This window comes from Numida meleagris, chromosome 11 (genome assembly GCF_002078875.1).
Source record: "Numida meleagris isolate 19003 breed g44 Domestic line chromosome 11, NumMel1.0, whole genome shotgun sequence".
NCBI classification, from domain to species: domain Eukaryota; kingdom Metazoa; phylum Chordata; class Aves; order Galliformes; family Numididae; genus Numida; species Numida meleagris.
Window position 1 is genome coordinate 6125246 of NC_034419.1, and position 23075 is coordinate 6148320.

At 41.8% G+C, this 23075-nt stretch overlaps 1 protein-coding gene across 2 annotated transcripts in view; it reads right to left on the bottom strand.

The window, feature by feature from the left end:
- The window catches only part of PHF2 (PHD finger protein 2), an 83972-nt gene that overhangs the window by 10524 nt on the left and 50373 nt on the right, over positions 1 to 23075 (bottom strand). For both annotated transcript variants that reach the window (XM_021409226.1, XM_021409225.1), the window contains exons 3-17: positions 22848 to 22962; positions 18414 to 18574; positions 15658 to 15799; positions 13920 to 14106; positions 13229 to 13391; positions 12199 to 12286; positions 11608 to 11714; positions 10505 to 10596; positions 9131 to 9220; positions 7537 to 7908; positions 6536 to 6655; positions 5530 to 5648; positions 4727 to 4905; positions 4435 to 4508; positions 2484 to 2641 (exon numbers count right to left, since the gene is read on the bottom strand). In XM_021409226.1, the coding sequence (XP_021264901.1) occupies positions 2484 to 2641; positions 4435 to 4508; positions 4727 to 4905; positions 5530 to 5648; positions 6536 to 6655; positions 7537 to 7908; positions 9131 to 9220; positions 10505 to 10596; positions 11608 to 11714; positions 12199 to 12286; positions 13229 to 13391; positions 13920 to 14106; positions 15658 to 15799; positions 18414 to 18574; positions 22848 to 22962 (2167 nt within the window). The remainder of the gene's footprint in view (positions 1 to 2483; positions 2642 to 4434; positions 4509 to 4726; positions 4906 to 5529; positions 5649 to 6535; positions 6656 to 7536; positions 7909 to 9130; positions 9221 to 10504; positions 10597 to 11607; positions 11715 to 12198; positions 12287 to 13228; positions 13392 to 13919; positions 14107 to 15657; positions 15800 to 18413; positions 18575 to 22847; positions 22963 to 23075) is intronic.

Here is a 23075-nt window from a genome sequence, read left to right on the forward strand (position 1 = left end):
GAATTGAAACATAGCAATTTCATTTATCAGGAGCTTTTTTCAATCAAGCTGCAACACACACTGCCAAAACCTAATTGTTTATACAAGAGCCAAAATTGATATGACACATTCCCACTGAACTACCGCACACAGCGTAGTAATTCATGCAGAGTTTGGTTATGTGTCTGCATTTGCGACTTTGATTTCAGAAACCACAAAGTCTGCAAATAGACTGGATACAGAGCCCAGGTTGAAGGGGGAAAAATGAAAGGTCTGAGTACTATTCCATTACTGAAAGGCAGTTTTAACCCATGGCAGACAGTAAAAGATATAAGTCGAGAAAAAGAGAGGATCTTTGAGGACCATTTCTTTAACTTATATTTTTAGCTTCCTTCTGCATTTCTGCACATCATAAGCGGGCAATGAACCACATTATATGTGAAATAGGACAGTATACATGGCCAAGGCAGAGCTCTTAAAATGGCTGACATTTTCTTCTTTTATAGGGAGCTTCATGCATGGGAGTCCTATTACACCAGCAGCTCTATTCCCACAGTGAAATACACCTAACTACCTGCCGAAATGTCTAATTACCTGCCAAAAGGTAAGCGTAAATTTGATATAAACACTGGTTCCATTGCACACCATAATGCAGAATGAAAAAGGAATTCATAGGACTGAATACTTGATACTTGCTAGACAAGTATCAGTGTGATTATTTCAGTGGTTTTTGAAGAACAGACAGGGCCAAATCTCAAGAGATGCAGAAAATCCAGAACCCCGATCCCAATTGGGCTCAGGCAACAAAAAAATGTTGTATTTCCTGGGAGCCGCAGACACACTGGTACCTCTCCCCATACTCTGTCCAGTCACTGGTTTTGAACAACTACTCCTTGCTAGAGGGATGGCAGTAACTGAAGAAAACCAACACTAAACCAAGATTTGATCTGTTCCCTAGAGATAACGGCCTTGTCAAGATAAGCCTTCTAAGCACAGTTACTATGCAACTTGATTTTAAAATCATTGGCTTTTTTCACCTGCAGTCCTGCCCTGAGACACACCACTGGAAGGAGTACTATGGGAACACATTAGGAATGAACAGAAACTCTTAGAGGAGACTTCACATGCACACCGGTTGTACTCAGGGGTGAGGATCTCTGCCAATGTGCTGCAAAAGTAACAAACTCTAAATGCTGATGCACACAGGCAAGCCTAGCTCTCATAGGGCTGCCTGGTACTTCACCATGGGTGTACTCTGGTACAGGCAGTCTGCATACTACGCTTTGATCTCCTGTAATTATCAGTGGTGTGAAACAGACCATTACCTAATAAACTGAGCAATGCTGGAACATCTTCTGGTTCAACAGTGTTCCCTCGTTTAGATTTCTCTGAAGCTCCGTCACCAAATTGCAGCTTATAAAGAATTCCACCCTTCTTCTTAACATTAAAAACCTTTCCACCTCACTGATAAAATTTGCTCTCTATGGATTCCTTTGATAACTTATTCCATATGTTCCCCTTTGACCATGAGACATATCTTTTGGAATTCTCAGTTATGGCTTTTAACTTCCAGTCTTTCCCAGGCTTAGATAATATCTTCCTCTCTGAGGGAGACCTCAGATTCTACTTTAACAGGTCCTTTCAAATGTTCTGGTCATGCACACCCAACACTCAGCCAGAGCTCAGCCTGGGTGAGAAGGATGGCATCAGTCTCCCTTTGCTGAGTCTGTTCTCAACTCTCAAACCCACTAATACTGCTGTTTTCACTTCCTGCCCAGGATATGAGGCTTTGCATGGTCAAGGCAGACCTGAAGAAAGCAGGGAAGAAAAACATGCTTTGGGGGTCTACAGGTTCCAAAGGTATAAAGCTGGTTCCTGTGGAGCAGCAGAGGATGCTTGGGTTCTACAGACAGGACAAATCACTCAGATCTTTGCAGCAGCAGAGGTCTAATTAACCAACAAACTGAGAGGGAGAACAGGGCACAGGACGTAGCAGTATATGTCTGCTGTGCCATGCTGTGCATGGTAGCTGTAAAACCAGTTGATGTTCCCAAAACTCCTTCCCAGGGCTCTAGTCCCAAGGTTTGAATTAAGGAAGACATTTCCATATGTGAAAAGTCCCACTCGGCTTCTTTTGAAATGGCAAGCATACCCTAATTCTGTTATCTGTAGTTTAAGATCAGACTTGGCATGTTAAGAGTAGAGGCAGTGAACTGCATTCACTGAGCTTTCTCTTCCTTTTGAATGATTCATCTATTATAGTATTATTGCTAAAATGGATGTTCAGCATTTACAGATGTGAAATGTCTCCATTTGTTTAAATTATACCACCAAAATCTTTCCCACACACTTTTTCCACCTCTCCCTCCAGTTCATGGGATAAAGGAAGAATTTGCTTTCTGGAGAAAAAGCAACGTTCATTCTCTCTCACTCTCACACACAGAACCATAAAAGAACAATTCTTGTTTACAGGTTAAGAGTAAAAAACATCCCTTTGTGCATACCTGTTGGTGTTATACTCCAAACCCCCAACTTCCTTGCTTGCCTGCAAAAGGTCAAGAATTCCTGCTGAACTTCCACTCTCTTTCTTTACTTTGGAATTGCGCCCTGGCTTTGCCTCTGTGTCAATGTGAAGTAAATCTTCATCCGACGAGTCATCACTCTGCAAAAACAAGAAAAAGGCTCAGAAAATGGAAACTTACTAAGTTAGTTAACAAGAACACAAGAATTTCTACAGCCTGCTGCTCTTCCAAGATGCAGGGCTGGCCTTTGTGAGTTGCTCTTGCTAACAAGAGATAAAAATAAAAACTGGAGACACAATGAAATCCATCTCCTTCCAGCCTGTAGATATGGCAGGTTTTCCTATTCCCTTGCAGCAGTGGAGAACCAGCTTTGTGATCTGATCCTGTGCATGGAATCACATCACACCATTGTACCAGCAGTGTTTCCAGGTGCTGTGTTCCCTTCCCAGCCACCTTGCCCATTCTTTAGACCAGAAAACGTGAGTGTGTGGCTGTTTCTTCATCTGCCCAGAAACATTTCACAGCACAGTTCTGGATCTTGCAAGACACTTAACAGAGCCAGCTCAGGCACAGAGACAGACCCACTTCTGTCATCCCTGCTGTAAGAGGACAGGTAGGATAGACATCCATAAGCATACCATCCAAGGATATTAAAGGAAGCTACCTGCACCTATTTGGAGCAGATACCTCCGAGCACTGTAGACTGTAATAAAACAACTTTTTTCTCCCATCCTGCCTGCTTTCAGGCCTCTGAAGTCCTAGCCATTATTGCTTAGTGCCATTAGTGCCTTCTGCAGGAACTGATCTCAACTTCTGTGCAGTGAGATGTCAGCATGTTTTGCCCTGCTCCCTGTGCACCATTCTCCAGACTTGAACTACAGACTGAGGCAAGGAGATAGGCACTTTTAGATATCCTTGAGCCAAACCAGGATGAAAAAGACTGCTTAGCTTTTAGGGCCAAAAACTTCGGTCACCTATAGTTCTGTGTTAACAAGTTATTTTTCTTTCTATGACTGATTCAAATATCATAATATGGATTTATGTTAACTACAGTTAGACAAAACATTTCAGCACGTCATATTAATTTCCAGCATTGAGCTACAACGCTAACACAAACAAGAGCAAACTTATGTCTGTGCTGTTAAGCTGCCCTTCTCCTCCGAGAGAGTGGTCAGACATGGGAACAGGCTGCCCAGGGAGGTGGTGGAGTCACCAACCCTGGAGGTGTTCAAGAAACATTTAGATGTTGTACTGAGGGACATGGTTTAGTGGGAAATATCGGTGACAGGTGGATGGTTGGACTGGATGATCTTGGAGGACTTTTCCAACCTTGGTGATTCTACGATTCTACGATTCTTGATGCTAAGTGTCAACAGGCAGACTGACATTGCCTCAAGTTAGGGACGTGCTAAAATATCAGGATGAGCCAAGGGCATGCTAGCTGTAAGCCCCTAATAGGCAGAGGGAAAACCTACTAGGTGATAGTAAATAAAGCTTTTAATTGCTACATAATAGGATGTGCAGTAATGTGAAACACCAAATGACATATTCAATTCTATTAGCATTACTCTTGAGTTTCCTTTGTCAAACAGTGCCAATTTATGCTTAGTCCTTACAGCGTCTGAATGCTACCTATTCTGGGCAGACTGGGACTACAAAATGACGTAGAGGACGTGACAACAATACGTAAGAAATCTTCATTACCGTCATTCCCTGTACTGTGCTGTCACCTTGCATGGGCAGGAAAAAAGATGCTATTACCCTGTGAATGGAAGTCATTTTGATTACACTAGGGAATGTTGCATACCTGCCATTAAACACTGCCTAGCACATCTGAGCCAAATTTCCAGGCAAGTTTTGGTTAAGATTCCACACAAACTCTAAGAGATATATAATGGGTGCTTGCTTGTGATAGGAACAAAAATCACCATACCTTATATGACACCGACTCCACCTTTGGCTTTTTAACAGGAGTGTGCTGCAGAGTATCTTTTTTATCTGAAAAAACTGGATTAAAAAAGAGAAAAATGAAGTCATAGCCCTCTTACAAAAAAAAATAGCACTCCTAAGCCCGAACTTCAAAAGCAATTCAAATCCAGTTCTATTTGACTGACAGTTAAGATACTATTTTCTTTACAGTAAATCAGATAACGTGAAGAATAGTTTTGGACAACCAACACAAGACTTTGTCATGCAGATACAGACATAAAAGGAAATATCCTTACAGGGCAGTTCTCTTTTTGTAGTGTTTTTCTTCCTCCTGATTGGAAACTCATCGATTTTTAGCTCACCATCATCTGACACATACTCATATTCATCTCGTACAGGTTTTGCTTTATCTTCCTTAAAATTCTGCAGTGACCCAAACACACTAGTATTCAGCTGCGTTTTTACTCCCTTTGAACTGAAAAAAAAAATATATAGCACAAATCAGTAACAATACACAGGCTGGAAATCATTTTGAGAACAGACAGAGATGAAGACAACGAGTACCTTTCCTCACGTGGAAATCTCAGTCAGCCCGAACACGTACAGAGCTGCTAGAGCAATTCAAATCAGTTCACAAACTCATTTCTGTACCTACCGTTTTATCTCCAAATACGATGCAGACCAGCGCGGCTTTCCTGATTTCAAATAAGCACTACACTATTAAAAACTGTCTCAAAATATATGATATATGTAACGCTGGCGCAGCATGGAATTTTGCCAGTGTTTATTTAATTTTTCTTTTTTAAATACACCCTGAATAGGATCTGCAAAAAAATCATTTAATATAACAAATTCAAACTAGTAAGAACCCAAGGTGGCAAAACACGAGACACAGCCTAAATACTGAAGGCAGTAATCTCAGCCTTCAGCTAAGGAGGGTTCTAGGTAAATCAAGTTCTGGACTTAAGAACTAAGTGTATTTTCTACACTGGGCAGAAAGGCAGAGTTGCACCTACTTGTATTAAAAAAGAGATAAACAATCACAGGATTTTTTAACCTTCTTTCTTAATTAATGAATATTGTTCAGATTTTAACTTACCCAAGTAACTTTTTATTGGCAAAAGAGAATGTAAATTTGTTGTCCTTATTTCCTGATAAAGGCGTCTTTTCAGATTTGTGTTCCTCTTCCATTTTTAGCAGTGAATCAGGCTTACTGTTCTGCAAGGCAGAAAGACCCAAAATAAAACAATAAAATCAAGGTATTTCAGGTTCCTAGATAATGTCAGAGAATTCATTGATCTTTACACAGAAAAATATAAGCTCCAGAAATATGCTAAGTAATGGACAATTACAGTATTCCTTAGACAAGCTGGGTTCTATTTAGTTCAGGGGCTTGTCCCCATTCAAGAAGCACTTCAGCACCAGTTAAGCAGCACCCACCACAACCACGCCTGATGCCAGATTTAAATATTGCTCTCTTAAATTGGTACTGACTGAGGCAAAATATTAAATGCTGCTCTTCAGCATCATGCTCGTGCAGCTAAGGACAGAGTCTAGCCCGGTGCCTGTACCCTCGCAAATATGATTGCATTTTATTGCCCCTTTCCATCTACTTCTTCCTCACCTTCAGAAGAGCTTGAATGATGAATTTAATAATTTAATACCAACGTCATTCAGTCTTTGATGAATTTTTAAGTCTAGCCCTAATACTTCCCTAAGCTGTACCAGCTGGGTGATCTGATCACACTAACCATGACAGCTGTTAACAGCAAAAGATTGAATTAGATGTCTCTGTTAAGAAGTCAGGACTCCTAGTAGCTTTCTCCACATGAAAAGACACTTCTCTTTCAAGGAATTTGTTTGCACTGAAAAACATCACTATTAGAAGTCCTCTCTTTGGCCTTACCAAGACAGTTCAGCATATTCTTTTGAAGAATGACCCCCATACACCTTTATCAATGCTTGCTTTGTTTTCTGCTGAAAAAATGCTCATTGGGAACGGGAAATTGGTGGTCACACTCTCTGCATAGGTAGGCCTATGTGCATTTCTCCACCCACTTATCTCTGTGGCAGAACCAGCAAAAATAATTGATGTGAGACTTTACCTTATATTTCCATTTGGCTTCTGTTTTGCTTTTGTTTTGCTCTCGAACTTCAAATTTCTCCACCTCATTCTGCTTACTAGGTGTTTCCTTATTGGGAACACTTAAAACATTCTTCGTGGCCTGGGGAAAAAATTAGCATGTACTCTTAATGAAGACTGAGCACTGGCATGTCACACAAATACATTTTGATCAGGAACATGACATGGCATATTTCTGAAAGCTCCTTTTCTGATTCATCCCTTCATGAAATGAAATATCACTGTTTCAGAGACTGCAGAAGATTACCTGCATTTCTGCTACATATAGTAACATACAAGATTACTGTAACAACATGCTCATCTCCCTGTCTGTTGCTCCATGGACATGTCTTGCAACTCCATATAAACTGCTATGAAATTTGGAAGCATTTTAGAAAAACATTATGGATTCTTCTCCACAACAACAACCAAGTGTATGATGCATTATTCTGTGAATGCTTCAATGAAATCCTCACCCTTGCTGAAGTTAGCAGCAAAAGTCATGTACTGGATATCAAAATGAAACTTGGGCAAAAATGGACACAAACCACTGCTTTATCTTCATTCACTCATTCTAGCACAAAATCTGATGAAAACAAAGCGTCCCAGAAATGAGTCTATCCTGCCTCTGACAACTGTTTATGGAAATCCACTATGGAAATGGCAAAAAGAAAAAAAAAAAGTCATTTATTTTTTGTCTCCTCTTAGCTTGGAGAGGGACCTGACAGTAGTTTGCCAGATTCAACCTGAATCAATAGGTTTCTTTCTTCATGTCAAATGAGTTACCATGCAAACAGGAAAATCAGATTGAACAGTCAGGTAAAAAAGAAAAAAGAAATGGTGATAAGATGGCAAAGAGAAAACTCTCATTTGCTTCAACAAAGACGGTGTCACACCGGCGCTTGATTTTTTTTTCCATGAGAGCTAAGGAGAGACTTTATCCCCACCATGGCAATAACAGGGCAGGGTTAAAATCCAACCCACCTTTCCCTTCTTTGGCGTCTCGATCTTTGTCAAAGCCTCCTTTGTGTGTGCCTCCAGCAAGTCGAGATTTGGGATGGCTGGCGGTGGACTCTCTTTTGCCTTCTTTCCTTTCTTTTTTCCTTCTCCCTTAACTTTCGGTGTTTTGGGAGGTTTGGGTGGTTTGGGAGGCTTGGGAGGCTTGGGGGGTTTGGATGGCTTAAGTTGTTTGGGGGTTTTCACAGTTTTCGGAGTCTTTTTTTTAGGGAGCTTTTCTACAGGTGGGGATGGAGGCGTCACTTGGACGGGTGATGGTGCCTCTTCCTTCTCCGCAGGACAGATCTCCTCGGCGTTCGTGCTGGCACTCGTGTCCGCTTTGCTGGCTTTCGAAGCATTCTGTAGCACAAAACGGGAAGGCATTCAGACCCACCTGTGCCATGTTAGATATCCCCCAGCACTCTCCCTTCCTTGTGGAAACAACTACCAGTAATCCTCCCTTCGGAATAGCATCTACATTCACGAGAACCCAGTGTCACAGCGATGCTCTTCTCACCACCGGTTTCCCCCCAGCAGCTCCCCATGCATGACTTTGACCTGGAGAAACTCCAGTGCCACTGTGAGGAAGTTAACTCTCTCCAGATTACATCAGGTAGGACACTTAAATGGATGGGCAATACAAACAAATGTGTAACATGAATGGGCTTTTGTTTAAAATGCTAATCAGCTCGAGCACAAACCAGTTTAACTCAGATGGGATAAATGTAGCAGAATCGTGTTTCATGCCCTCAGGTAAAATAAGCAGTAAAATAGCTGCCCGATTAAAATTAATACTGTCTGACTAATTATAAATAAATTATTTTCTGCTTCAGTTGCCATTCTGGCGATCAAAAAATGTACATACTACGCCAAAGAGGATAAGATAGATTTCAATGCTGAGGTCTTTGGACATAGTTAAGAAGTGGAATGCAACACAGTAACTTCTCAAAACACAAATGAGTAGCTATTGTCACACACCCTCACTGGGCGGAATGTAACACCAGACTTACTGGACAACAGCTCCATGCAACCTCTGTGTTTTTGTGAGTTTGCTTATTTTAAAAATAATTTTCATGTTTAATATAATAACTCGGCCTAGAAACCAGCCAAGAGCAAGGCCTCCTACCGGGACAGAATGACTCACAGTCCCTAGCTCAGAGAATGTCATAGCTAAGACCAATGAACATCAGGACACACCATATATTGAGCACCATTAGGGGATAGCAACAGCATTCTCTTGAGTTCTACTGTATTTTTGGGTAGAAAGCAGCTAAAGTGAAAGGAAAAAATAAAGGTGAAGACGGCAGCGTGGCCAGTCCAGCTAGATGAACACAGAGGAGGAAAGATGTAGGGCAGGCATGCACAGCATGAAGCCATGGAGAAAACAAACAGGAGTCCAAAACATGTGGCCAGTTAGCCGCAGACAAGAGTCCTGAGCAGTAACCCTACTGCTTAAACCTCTTTTGAACTCTTTTAATGAGCACAAAGAGGAAAAAAAGATTCATTTCAAGTCCTCAGTCTTACAGTCTACATTATTTAAAAAAACACACAATGCAGCTAATATGATGAAAAGAGCACAAACCTCACTTAATCTTATTTCTTTGGCAAGGTCCTTGATAAGCTGTGCTGGTTTGAAGTTTTCAGGTAGTTCATCTTCATGCTCTGCTAAAGCCTAAATGAGAACAAAGCCAGACTGATGTTTCTGTGCGTGTTTTTTGCAAAAATATAGTAAAACTCATTAAGTGACACTTTGATGTTTTTTTTCCTAAATACTGAAATCAACACTGACTACATGAGTAATATGGAAAAATACTCGTATATACTTTATTTCCCCTTCTGGGTGTTACTGCTTTTCCCTCAAGACAAGTACTTACAGAGTCAGCAGTCTTTTTCACATATTATTGCATGTTCACCACTGTAACATCAGTTTGCTTACCCTCTTATATGAGATTCTGAGAGAGACTCCTTTTCTACACCTACAAGGAGAGACTGTCTCAGAATGACGACTTCAGTGCACTCCACAGGCACACACCATGCCAGCAGAGCAGCTTGGGAGCTAGCTGGCAGTTTCATTCATGTGCTATGTTACAGTACTCTAAGTTCAACTTTGCCTAGCTGCCAACACAGCCTGACTTCCTTCTACTCACTACTGCACATCTGTGAGGCGAGTGGAAAAACAAACAGGGCGAGATGAAGAAGAGAGCTTCCACACCGGCCAGCCCTACAACAGGAAACCAGCAGTGATTCCGAACTGGGGCTCAAGCACTCTCTTATTGCAGTAGGGAGTAGCAAAGTCCCTGGCTACACTTAAATCTGGGACAGTCACGTCAGTGACCTAAGCTGTATTTGCCACACTGTGTACTCAGCTGCTTGCTCCTTCTGAAAGTGTCTGAAAACCCTAAAGCTGCTAGCTCCCCTTTTCACGTGTTATGATTGAATGGCCTGCCTCCTGCAGTTAATTCCCCAAAACTCTAGGAGCAACACACACAAGAACAACGTTGCTGAAATGACCGCAGAGGGAAATTTGGGCTGAAAATCTCTTTAAGCCATCTCTCTAGGCAATATGTATTTCCTGGGTTAATTGATGTGTTGATTTGCAGGAACTGAGCACCAATGCAGGCGTTGTTCTAGGCCTTGCTTACATACACAGCCTTTACTTAATTGGTTTGGCACATGACAAAGCTCAGAGCCATGAAGAACATTCATTCAGTATCTTGTTGATCATAAGCAGAATTGACATTTTTCAGACTCTGCTGTCTTTTTTTTACCTGCTGACTCCTCACATAGCACCATGACATTCCTGCTGTCACGTTCCTTCCTGCTCTCCTGGTCCCTCTTCGGGATTCCAGAGCTAGCTGCTTTGCTACGACAGCGTTGTTCATTTTAGCATTTGCTCCCTGTTCCAGTGACTGACAAAACCCAAGGAACACAATATAAAAACAGGGTCTTCTCCTACCTGTTTTTTAGTCCACGACCTGAAAGCACCATTGAGAATTTTCGCTCCTTGAAGTAAATGAGCAGGAGGTTGTTGCCCAGCTTTGTGCAAACCTAAGTAGGGAAGAACAGTGCCAATCAAACAAGGAGAACTGATGTCTTTCTGCACAAATTCTCTTATTTTAAAAAGTTTAACTGTGAAAGTTAACTTTCTAAAACTTGGCCACCGCAAGCAAATCCCTATTATGTCTTGATGGTAAATAAAGAGTATATTTATTGTGCCATAAATCCAACCCTGCCTTCCTACAGTGTGTTCCTGTAAGTTATGTTTACACTGGCAGTCCTTTCAGTTCCTTTCTTGGTCGCATACTCAAGCTAGCTCCCATGCTCATACATCCTAGGCTGTGGGAATACAAAGCTAACACGAGAAGTTCTTTCATTTTCCTGAAAGAACAAGTACCGATATGCGGAGACAAAGCTGTACCAGGCAACGCATTTCACTTCTTCATGAGAACAGACCTGCCTAAGCTTTTCTGCACAGTACCTTTTTTGTTTAGAGTCAGTCACAAATGTGACTATCACTCCCTTGCAGGCGATACTCTGAGGGACCCCTCATGTTGCTTATTAATTAGACACATTTTACTTGCTATGAAATACCCAGTGAGTGCCTGTAGACACACTCCATAATAAGAAATAGAGGCAAAGAGCGAAGCAAAATTGAATTTGTAAAGAACATACACGGATGGATGTTTGGATCAATTCTGAAGGGAGCTGATTTAGATCTTGAATTTCACAGAAAGGGAATGAATCCTCAACTTACACAAGCCTAGGTGGTTGGTTACAACATTATTTGCCTCTGAAGGAACTTAAATATGTTTTATAAAAAAGGTGAAACCTTTACTTGGGCGTAGGTAGGAGAGACAGGTAAGGTCCTTCCTAGAGCAAGGGGCCAGGCAGATTCAGATGACACCCAGACCAGACCTACACGTTCAGCTGGCATGTGAGAAGCAGCCATCAGATCTGAACAAGATTGGTTTTGGCCACCTGTGGCATACCTGTAGAAATTATGAGTAGCTATTTTCCCAAATCTAAGCAATTAAAGCAGGCAAAGAAATGCAGTTTTACCTTTGAATGTTTCTAGTAGATGCTTTCCCATATACCAACATGCAGTCTCATAGTTTGGAAACTGGGTTAGACTGACAATTTTCAACCGTCTTTCTACTTCGTATGCCCTGCAATAAAAAGCAAGCTGATCTTAAAGGCATAGCAGCTCACAAGTATGTTGGACAGTGACAAGCACTGCTCATAAATGCCCAAGGTTCGTTTTGCAGTGCACATGGAAAGATATTTTCTTTGTGCCAATACCAAGCATTCTGGCATCAGAACAAAAGCAAAATACAAAAATAACACTGATAAGAAACTGTGTGATTTACATGTAAGATTGTTTTATTTCATTATTTGTCCAGCATCAGTAAAGACTGCTCTTATTGTTTTAGCCTGGGCAAAGAGCCCAGCTGAGCAGGTGAGTGCTTATCCAGAAAGTAAATGGCATGCTGCAAGGGAAAAATCCCAACAGTTTTTAACAGTTCCTCCTTCAGGATCTGGCCACGTCAGTCCAACCACCTCCAATATCCTTCCATGCACTATGCAATAGGTGAAAAATGGCTTGGAATAACCACTTCAGGAGAAAATGGGGACATTTTAAAGATGGATTACCTCATCTGCATTTCAACACTTAGACTATGTAGAAAATGTCCAGCAAAGGCCAGGCAGTCTACAGGTGTAAGAGTTGCATAAATCCAACCTAGGTGAGAAAGACAAGAGTCCTAAGAATTAAAACTGGGTATGTGGTAAGGAAGAATTAATTCTCCAGACAATTGCCGTAATTTACTTAGCACATTACTTCCTAGATACCAACGCAACTCTTCAGTCTGAGTCAGCACCGGGACCCCATGTGCTTAGAACAAAGTTGCATTTGGAGCCTTCATTTAGCACTACAAAGGCCCAGTGCACAAGGTGCTAAGCACCACTGGCTCACCTTCAACTGCGGCACGATCAGACAGCCAGAGAATGGGGATACTGGTCCAAGTGCCCTTCCTTGTTACTGTCAAAAGCAGCAGCAGCAGCTAGTAATAGTGGCTGCTTTCACATCACCATAAAAGTCTGTGGCACTGTCTGACACTGAGCCTAATGCAGTTCCTCCTCGGTCCTTAGTCTGAGCTGAGGCTTCCAGGCAGCATAGGTAACAACCTAATAAGCAGCCTATACAAATCCATGTCACTCAGATCTTCAGCCTCATGTGAAACCATAAACACACACTCACACCGTAGGCTCCTGTGGTTCCTTGGTGTCAAAGGGAATCAGTGGCAGAAAACGTTGTGGGGGTCACAGCCATCAAGCAATTCAACATAAGCTCTCCCTTAGACGCTGTGACAAAAACCAGCCATGTCATACTTGGATAGACAGAGAGGACTTGCAAAGTGCTCGAGCCCAGCTAGACCAAGAGTGGAACACTGTACGCAACAGTTGTGGTTTTTAAATAAAAATACAAATATTTTGCTGCTCAAATATTGAAAGGAAAGAGTAAAACTTCTGATTTCATTCTATTTTTTTTCTAAGCGTATGAAATTAGACTTCATACTTTGTCAGAGAAAGGTGGTCAAATCACATTCCTGCAGCACTCTGGCCATGCTGTTTCAGCAGCTGTAAAACAAAGAGGAAACCCCACCTGTAACCGCCTGCTCACCTGAAGGAATGAAGAGTGTCTGTCCTTGTTTAACCGTGCATTTGTAACATTTATCTACCTGGTCTGCAAAAAACATTTCACTGTGGTTTGCTGCCGATTGCCAGCGTTCATAGAGAGAAATATTTGCAGAGGCTGGTTTGATGAGATAAAATATTTTTTCTCCCTGAATTAGAAAATACACCATTAGCAACAAGCAGCCACATCAAGCAACGCTGCACTGATACAAGTACAAGCAGACACAAGTATGGCACGATCTATTTTAACACTACTTAAGTAAAACGTCCTAGTCAGCTTTGTACAGAGGGCTGGAATAATTAAATCACTAGCTGACCACATTTGCTCAGATTTGTGGGACAGATGGCACAAAGAGTTTGTAGTGTCAGATTGCATTTCCCTGCAAAGCAGGATGGGGTATCTTCCAGGTCTTAGAAGTGCACGCAGAAGGCATCAAGCAAATATTTAGTGAGAAATTTACAGAGCATTTAGTGAGAAAACACAGACAACTTCCACATGCCAAACTGCTCTCTCGATCTGTAGACCCTGGCACTACTGAGTGCACCAAGAGCACTGAAGGCTCTGCGTATTTCTTATGGATGTAACTGGACCGTGGGGAAAAGATATTAGATCGAGAGAACTTTAGATTGGCTTTCACATATAAAGTGCAGTGTGATTCTTAGAGAGGCACTCTCACCTTCAGCACATGGTACCACGCAGAAGCTCCTCCTGAATCTATGTGGAAGTCTGTGTAGCTGTCCTTCACGCAGATCAGGCAGTACTTGGTCACTTTTGGCTTGGCCAGAAGAGCGTCGTCAGGCCAATAGTTTTCCACCCAGGACAACTTCTTCACTATATCTGGAGGCTCTACAAAACTGGACATCCTTTACAGGAAGAATTAAAACAATCACGCATCTCTTAAATCAAAGATCGCAACAATCCTGATGACATTAACGACATTAACATTAATATTTAAGACTTGTGAACTAAATAAGTCTTGACTGGATGTTGAAAATCACAGTTGTGTTTTTAGTTAGACTGATTAAATTACACGGAAAGCTCCGAGGAAGGAAAAAATCTAATTCGGGTTGATAAGGTGTTTAAAACACAATATGTGAGTGTGTAAAATGAATGTAATTTATAAAAATTTCTATAATTATTTACATTAAGCATATGTATTTATTTCAATAAATACATTACATAAATTGTAAGTATATCGTTATTAACCAAAGCTAAAATGATGTAGTGGCATAATAAACAAGTATTAAAGTCATTCATCTCCAAATGGGCTAGATTTAATATTTAAATGGCCCAAAATTTGGCCTAATATTTACAGGGGGTGGAGGTTCCCTGCTGGACACTCAAAAATATCACTTCCATAAACGTATCTGCACTTCAAACTAAAATTAAATGCTCCCATGCGTCATTTACACTCACTGTCAAATACGGCTGACAATAGCTCCATTTAAAATGGCAAGGAAAGATGGAGCACTGCATTCAATTAAAATGTCACTGTCTATGCTAAGAAATAAAATATTTGCTAGTTAATGTCTAAATTAGCAGCATATGAGTGACAGCCCCAGCAGCCCTGCAGAACAAAGACCTCCCGTTATTCTCTGATAATGGCAGAAAGCTAAAAAATCTCTACTGAAAATACCGGTAATCTTTGAAGCCTGTAATTACTACAGACGCTCTCTGCAGAAATGGGGGTGTACTGCTAAAACACTAACAGGGCTAGAGGTAATGGCTTAAAACAAATTAGCTGGTAATTATTCGTCTGCCTTCTTCTTTAAGGCTACCTTAAGCCTCATGTCTGCTTGCCCAAATGCTCCCCAAAACAACCACTCTTCGTATTTTTGTTGGTGCTCATCATTTTGTCTGTAGCGTTTGCATAAGAATAAATCTTTTCCTCCACAAATACCAGATACCCAGGGCTACAAGAGCTGCAAAAGCAATTTGCACAGTTGCGTGAACTTCAATACATTATAGACACATCTGAGTATTTATGGAATAAAGTCAGAGCTCAGCTGATGAATACAGCTATATAAAACACAAAGCAGTGACTTGAACTCTTAGGCATTTGCATCAGCTAATTATCTTATATGTAAAGCATATCATTTAAAACAGGAGAACAGTAGGTTTCCTGTCACAGAGGATTGATGATGTTCACATAGGCAGCGCCATGACATCCGTTTCATTGCATCACTACAGCACCCCAGCCTCAAATTCAGGGCTCATCTGCTCCGGTATGCGCATGCTGGTGACATGGGAATGCCGGTGATACCCAAGCCTGAACTGCCATGACAAGCACGGGCCCGTTTAGTCCACCTCTGATCATTCTCTCCATACAGCTACAGCACTGCCATTTCTGGGCTTTGCCTGAAGCAGCTGCTGATGGACAAAGTGGTGGAAAGCCACTGGCACGGGAAGGTTACCTTGTGTCCGAGAACTCCAGGTTGGTCACGTTGAGCACCCTTTTCCTGTTCGTACTGTAGTAGTAATCCACAAACTCCTTGAGCTTCATCTTGCAGTCTTTCTGTTTGGTGACATCCGTGACATCAACGCTTCTCTCCGGTCCTAAAAATGAATTTGGTGAAAAAGAGAGACCGAATGATATCATGAATTATGACATAATTATTTCTGTAGCTTTTCTATTTAACGGATTAATGTTATTTTCAATCTGCTCCTTTCTTCACATATTTTATTTGCTTGGTGAAAATTAAATGCAAATACGTGGACATCCACAGAGCAAGCCTTACTCACCATGCTGTAACATTTTAGTGATTGAACGTACTGCTGTGCAGGACATTGAGTAAAATGGATTCTTCAAAATCGTAAGTTCCTTCATGCTCTATTATAGAATTTATTTAAGAATTTTTAAAACATATTTCAAGACTACCATGAAAAAAATTGACTTTTTGTTATTTTACTTAAACTTATTGAAATTCCACCCCCTCTGTGCTTGAGTACAGAGAATAAGCTGCTAGCACATATGTATTTCCTTGACAAACCTTGCTGGATACCAATCTCCAGCATTAACACTAGCAGTAGTAGCTGATTGCATCAGTGGAATTCTGCACAGGGCACACCATAGGGAACATGGAGAAATTCACAGCTTTATAAAGAGTGCCCATTTCTAAGCACGCTCTCCTACCCTTTCTGCAAGAAAACAACTCTCCTGATTTTTTCCCTTCCATTTTAATTGATCATGTTTTTCTTTTCCCAGTGCATCATTCATAACTTTTATCACATTAGGAGAAAGAAAAAAAAATCTTTTTTTTTCTTTTTCCTAAAATGCCAGCATAGTAATAACATACTTGGCAGTCCCATTGGTGGTGTTTTGTCCTCTGCTACTTCATTTAGCTTGTTTCTAGAAGACATTCTGGGTACAATGTAATAAACAACAAAACAGAGCCTCTGAAACCTCATTCAAGCCAACCAATCCTGCGGAGGTTATACCTCCATATATGGAGTGTATTAGTTTTGTTCACTTTAAAATCTGGTGCCAGCTTCAGATTAAATAAACTATGTTCTTCAGCTTTTCACTAACGGTACTGTTGGGAGGGTGGATGATTTCAGCTAGAGGCTGAGAGAACACCAGCAGATGCATGAGGAGCACCGAGGTCAAACAAGAAAATCTGCTACGTGTAGCAGACGGGCAAGGAAAATATGTTTCCTGTAGAAGCAACGGGACAGATATAACAATAAAATCAGGAGCCTTGAATTCTCCTTTATTTGCAGAACCTCACTGCATACAATTATTGTAAAAAGAGTAGGGAGAGTCAAGAACAACAGTGGGCTGGTAAGTAGCAAGCAATATAAGGAGGTAAGGGAGCCCTGAAGTGCAGACATACATAAGAGCTGGAGTTGTGGCTCCAAAAGGACAACAGTTTGCCAGAGGGCTGGAAGGAACATGAATCTGAGAAAGTGACACAGAAGAGGGACAGAATGAGAGAGAACAAGAGATGATATCGCACATGCTAAAGAAGGATATGGAGACAAGATGAGAGGCTTCAGAACAGTTTCAGGGCTGCTGGCCACAGTATGTCTTCTAGGGCTGAGTGATGTCATGACTTGCAGGAAGATGCAGCACAACACCCTGCCCGAGTTAGGGACAGAAGGATGCCAGCATGAATGCAAATGACCAGCAGCAATGAAAAAAGCTCTCTATGAAGTGACAGAAGTGTTGAAATGGACTGCCTCTGCAGAGCGGGAGTCTGTCTAGTAATTCCTTCAGTACAAAGTGAGATGGCAGCAATCAATTAAGGGCTGGCCCAAGGAAACAATTTCTTGATACTGCAATGACTGTTCTCTTAATATAGTGCTGTGGAGTGCAATGCAGTCTGGCTCAGACTTACTCTAAAGTACACAAGTTGGGACAAGAAACGCAAGTGAATTAACTGCTAATTACAAGTTACCATTACATAACGAATCTTAAAATCTGCATAACTCAAGGTGTGATGTCAGTATTTCACAATAACATAACCTCCTTCCTAATTTGGTCATAAAACACACATATACTCCCCTGCCCCCAAACTTCCCCTTCACTGCTCTCCCTGAAATCTTAAGAGCAAATATCCTTGGCTCTGAGCAGCAGCCAACCTGCCAGCAATGCCAGCGTGCTGTCCTTCCAGCCCACACCTCTCACAGTCACTGCTCACTGGGACCATGCAGGCAGTCGGACAAAAACTACCCTGGGATTATTCTGACATGCACCAAAAGCCAAACCTCTGCTCTGCCACACCCAGGGGATGGAGGAATATGTGCAGGGCATGCGACACCCACTTTCTGCCTCCCCAAGACGTCCTCTGTAGTATACTTTGTGTGTGTGCGTGTGTGTGTTCAAAGCCTTCAAATAAATACAGGCCAAAATATGTTGCTGTTTAACCTAGAGCTGGCTGCCACCCTGCCCGCAGCATGGCTCCCAAGTTGCTTTCATTTTATTGAGGGAATCAACGTGATCCAAACACAAGGGATGGTCCCGAGGTCCCTCCCCCATCCCATTCCCAATTACTCCTTGGTGTCATATCGTGACATGGCACTAACTCAAGGAGCTGCCTGGGCAGGGCTGCCTGGCCCCGGAGCCAATGCAAAGCAGTTCCAGGCAGGGTGCTTTTTTGCTAACACCAGCACCAATTTTAAGGAAGCAGCTGAGCTCTAACAATACATCACCACTGCCCCAGATACGCACCGACGTAGTTTTCAACGTCGCTGACGTAGAACGTAGGTGCGGGCACAGACAATCCCAGGCCATCCTTCTTGGGAACCAGGATGGGCTCTGTGAAGCCATTTTCTTCCAAATACTCTGTTGTTAGCTGGCTGCCTGGCACTTTCACTACTATATCTTCAGCACTAGAAAAACAAAGGTAGATTCAGAGATAAGGAGCTTCCATACAGAGCTTGGCATCTTCTGCATTTTGCTACTGAAAGGAAAAAGTTACGGGTAGGCAAGAATAAAGTGACATCGTCGGTAAGCAGTCACTTCTTCCCAACCCCCACGTTACACATTTTGTTCAGTTGGTTGCCTTCATTGTTTTGAAACATCCAGAATATGCTTGGACCTCTATTATTTTATTCAAATGCTAAAATATGTATTTTTTAAAAAGAAACCCACTTCTTAACTTCTTCACAAATGCCAGCTCTGCTGTGATTTTCCTACGTCACTGTGGGTTGCTCTACTGAAGAGTAAGCAGTATGTGAATGTATGTCTTCTCTTAACATTCGATTTCCCGTACAAATAAGTGCTACATTTATTCAAAGTCAACCAAAAGCATTCTCTAAATAGAAACTTGAAAATAGGCAGATACACCAGAACATACAATGCCAACAAAACAACCTATTGGTCATAAAGCACACAAGTTCATATTTGTGAATATACATATATACACACATTTTTACATTTTTTTTAAGAGAAAACAATTCTTATGAGTACTCTCAAAAACCAAAATTCCTAATACTTGGAGCAAACATCCTACATGCAAAGCACCTCTGAGAATCAGTCAAAACACAGTCTTTGAGAGAGACAACAGTAGAAACAATAAACCCTGAGGCCTTGGGAAAATGGCTCAGCAGAGCTGATGGTCAGTAGTCTTTCAGGTGGCACTGGGCTACCTGGTGCTTTAGGCTGTCACTGAGACCTGCCTTCAGAAGATGATAAACAATGCTTCAGCAGCATCCAGTACTTTTCTTGAATAGATTTAAGTGACTACACATGATGGAAAGTGATGGAATCAAAAGCTTGGATCTCTGTACCTAGGTGGCTAGTGGTATTCCTATGAACCACGTTGATGATCACAGCTAACTGCAAAACCTTAATTATATGCAAAGTTCGTAAGAGAAAAGCCATAAAGCAACGTGTTACAAAGCACATAAGGCACAGCAAAATCGTCTGCAACTGACTCACTCAACTCTAATACACCAACTACTGGAAACTTCTGAAATAACATCTCATGGTGAGAGACCATTTTCCTAACTACAGGAATCTGTCTTGTTACCGGTGATCTACGCCAAAGAAATTAGTATTAAATATTTCGATTTAAAGAGGGTAATATTTAAATTGTTGCATAATCTCAAATAAATTGCCTGGGAAAGACTTTGCAAATCGTTTTTAAGTAGTCAAATAAACGGTTTGGGAAATATCCTGCAAATCATCTTCCAGCAGCTGAGAGGGCTTCAAAGTGACGAATCAAAGGGCAGGTTTATCAAACGACCCCTGAGTCAACTCTAAAGGAGCTTCAAGCCCAATTTCTCGATCTTTTCAAGAACAAAACATTTTGAATGCAAAGCGAGAAACGACGGGACTGTAAATGAAGAGAAGCCTTAGGAGCACTCTAGCAAAGACGTGGCGGGTCTCTCTTCGCACCACCTCGGGTAACCAAGCCAAGGCTGGGCTCTGGGAAGACGTTCCTGGAGCCCTGTCCCCAGCAGGCTGGGGCCTGGGGAAATAACCAAACTTTGCCGGTTTACCCCCAAAAGCATTACCTCAGGGAACCTGTAAGGCTAATACATGACTGCCCTCTTCTGCATCAGCTCTGAACTACAGCTCACATTCTCAGCTCCCAAAAAGAGGAGGGCAAGGCAGGCATGTCCTGAGGCCTGGCGTGGATCATAGCGTTCCATATTTACGCAAGCACGAAGAAGTGAGGCTAGAAATGTTAAAGAGCTGGAAGTGAACTATAGGAGAACCTCACAGGAAGGCAGCATCTGGTAAATGAGGTCTTGTCCTGTGCTCTTACAGCTCGACACTTCTCTGCTGCCCACCGAGTGCACATTAGGCTCGCGGAGGGTTTCCTGCTTCAGAGAACCAGGATACCTCTTGACAAAGTAGGTACTAATTAACTGCAGCTAAGCTCCTCTTTAAATTCCAGGTAATCTTGTGAGATGATAACAAAGAGGAGGAAAGCATTTGGGAAACAAAGAGCACAGACTAGAACTGTGTGTAATGACGGAGTAAAGCGTAAGACTGGATGAATCAAATTAATCTACCTTCTGGAAAGCTCCAGAGCATATTCATGGAGCTCTGTTATCTCCTGGGTATGAAATGGCATCTGACAGGCTGGCAGAGGTAAATCTAGCATGCCTGGCATCAATATGACATCAAAAAAGCACAGGATATGGGGGGGTACCACGCCAGCTGATGAAATGGGCGGTGAGAGATGCTGCAGCAGCAGTAATGCATAGGGAGCTGTGTGTTACCCACATAGGTTCCTTCTTCTGCTCTCCTGGTGAACGTACCATGTGCAGTGCAGTCTTTCAATTGATTCTCAGTCTGTAGAAATACTGACGTACCATTAAACTTCTGCTGTTTACAGAGACCATACGTATATCACACACTTGTTCAAGCCTGATTTGCTTCTGTATGCGCCACAGAAACATCTAGCAACGATGGTGCCAAAATGGAGAGCAACGCCTACGCTGCAGTACCTGACCAATTAATGTAGTTATTATTATTACTACTCTACCGCTATTTTGGCATTAAAAATTCAGGAGCTGAATGACGTGAACCCAGCTTTTTGCTTGTTTGCTTTCCTCAGGGTTCCTTTTGATCTGAGCTCCACCAAGGGACCGACTGGTTACAGCTGAGTGTTGCGTTCCGTGAATCAGCAATGCTGCTTCTGCCTTTAAACCGAGCCCCCCCTTTTTCAGTTCATCACATTGCTACTGCTGGGTCCTGGCTTTGTTCTGTGAACATGTGCAGATTTCATTTGTTTTCTTTAGAAAATTTCTCAACAAGACTTTTTTGCTAATGCCACAAGTGCCACTGCCAGTAGCCTGCATCTCACAGGGACTCTGAACTACAGACTCTTCTTGCTCTCTATTTTGGCAGGAGAGATTTTCTTATCTGGCAGCACGGATTTTCTCATATGCACATGTAAATGGAAAACAAAAAAACCAAGCCAAAACAAAAATGGACGCCCATAATTTTTTCACTATTTGGGAAAAACACAACATACTGAGCCAAATTCCTGTTTCTTTAAATTAGAGGAGAAATCCCATACAATTTCGTATAACTTTCACTGAGGTGCTGAAAGCATTAACTGAGAACACATCTCCCTGGAGCGACTGGCAAAGTGAAGACATCCACTAAAAACCAGAATTCCTATCTTCTCTGGAGGGAGTTTGTCATTCTAAATGTGATCCTTGCCTTTTTGGGGTACACTGCTGGTTTGGATTTTGAGCACAAGCTGAAGGTTTTGGTTACAGGAGCCACCAGCACCTGCAGTTTTCCCAGGCCATGCTAGGTTGCTGCAATCATTCTGCCTACACCTTGACCCCTTTTTTAATGAAATCAGCTTTGCAACCTTTCCAGTCACTCTGTATTCAAAACAAAACCAAACCTAGGACAAAAATAAAACTGGCCTGAAAAAAATAGCCAAACAGATACGTTTACTGAGTCCTGAATCAAGTGAAATACATCTGTAAGCACTGTAACACTCTGCTGGGGTATTTCCGCCTTCCCCTTGACCAGCTTGGTGACCGTTATCTGAAATGAAATGTGAAATTAAATCCTAAAACAAAGAAGATCTGTGTTTACCAGGCACACTCCGCAGACACTTCTAAAATACTCAGTCATTAATAATTGAGAATTTACTTGGCTAAGGCCTACATTAAAGAACGAGAGGAAAATCATCACTCTTACGAATGGCTGTGGAACAGCCTGATAAAGTGTGGAACACACCACCTAACAATTAGCACTATTCATTACCCTAAATAAGGGAGTCTTTATCACTGTAGCAACTGAGGATGTCATTGTTCTTCTTTTCAAGATGGAGAGAGACTTCAGCAAAACCATTAGTATTTTCGAGAACTGGATAATTCTATGCAACAAATTTCTTAGTCTGCTATTCAAGCATATGATGTAGGAGCCAAATGTATCCTTGTGTCCACAAATACTAGCTTCTACCAAAATCACAGGAGCTGGACTCAATCAACAGTAGATTTTAATACTGCTGCGCAAACGAAGAAAGGGGAGAGCCTGGCATATTCATAATTAAACAATTCACTTAAACATCATCTCCCCATAGCACATACTGCTTCCGGGGAGAATCACGACCAGCTTCACACAAAATGGCTGTACCTGCTTTTCCACAAGAACACTGTTTACTTACACCGCTCAACAACTTACCTTGGAAACGTACGACTTCGAAGCTCCTTTATAAAGACTTGACTTCCATTCTGTACAGGTTTGACCTCCGTACTCTGCCCGGTATCGTGTTTATGCCAATTTCTTTTCTTTTTCACTGAAAAAGAATGATTTGGACAGTACCAAATGCTAAGTAGAAGAAAATGAAGACATCTGAAGGAATGACGCATCACAGCATTTCTTAGGCGAGCAGAGAAGAGGGAGCCCCCA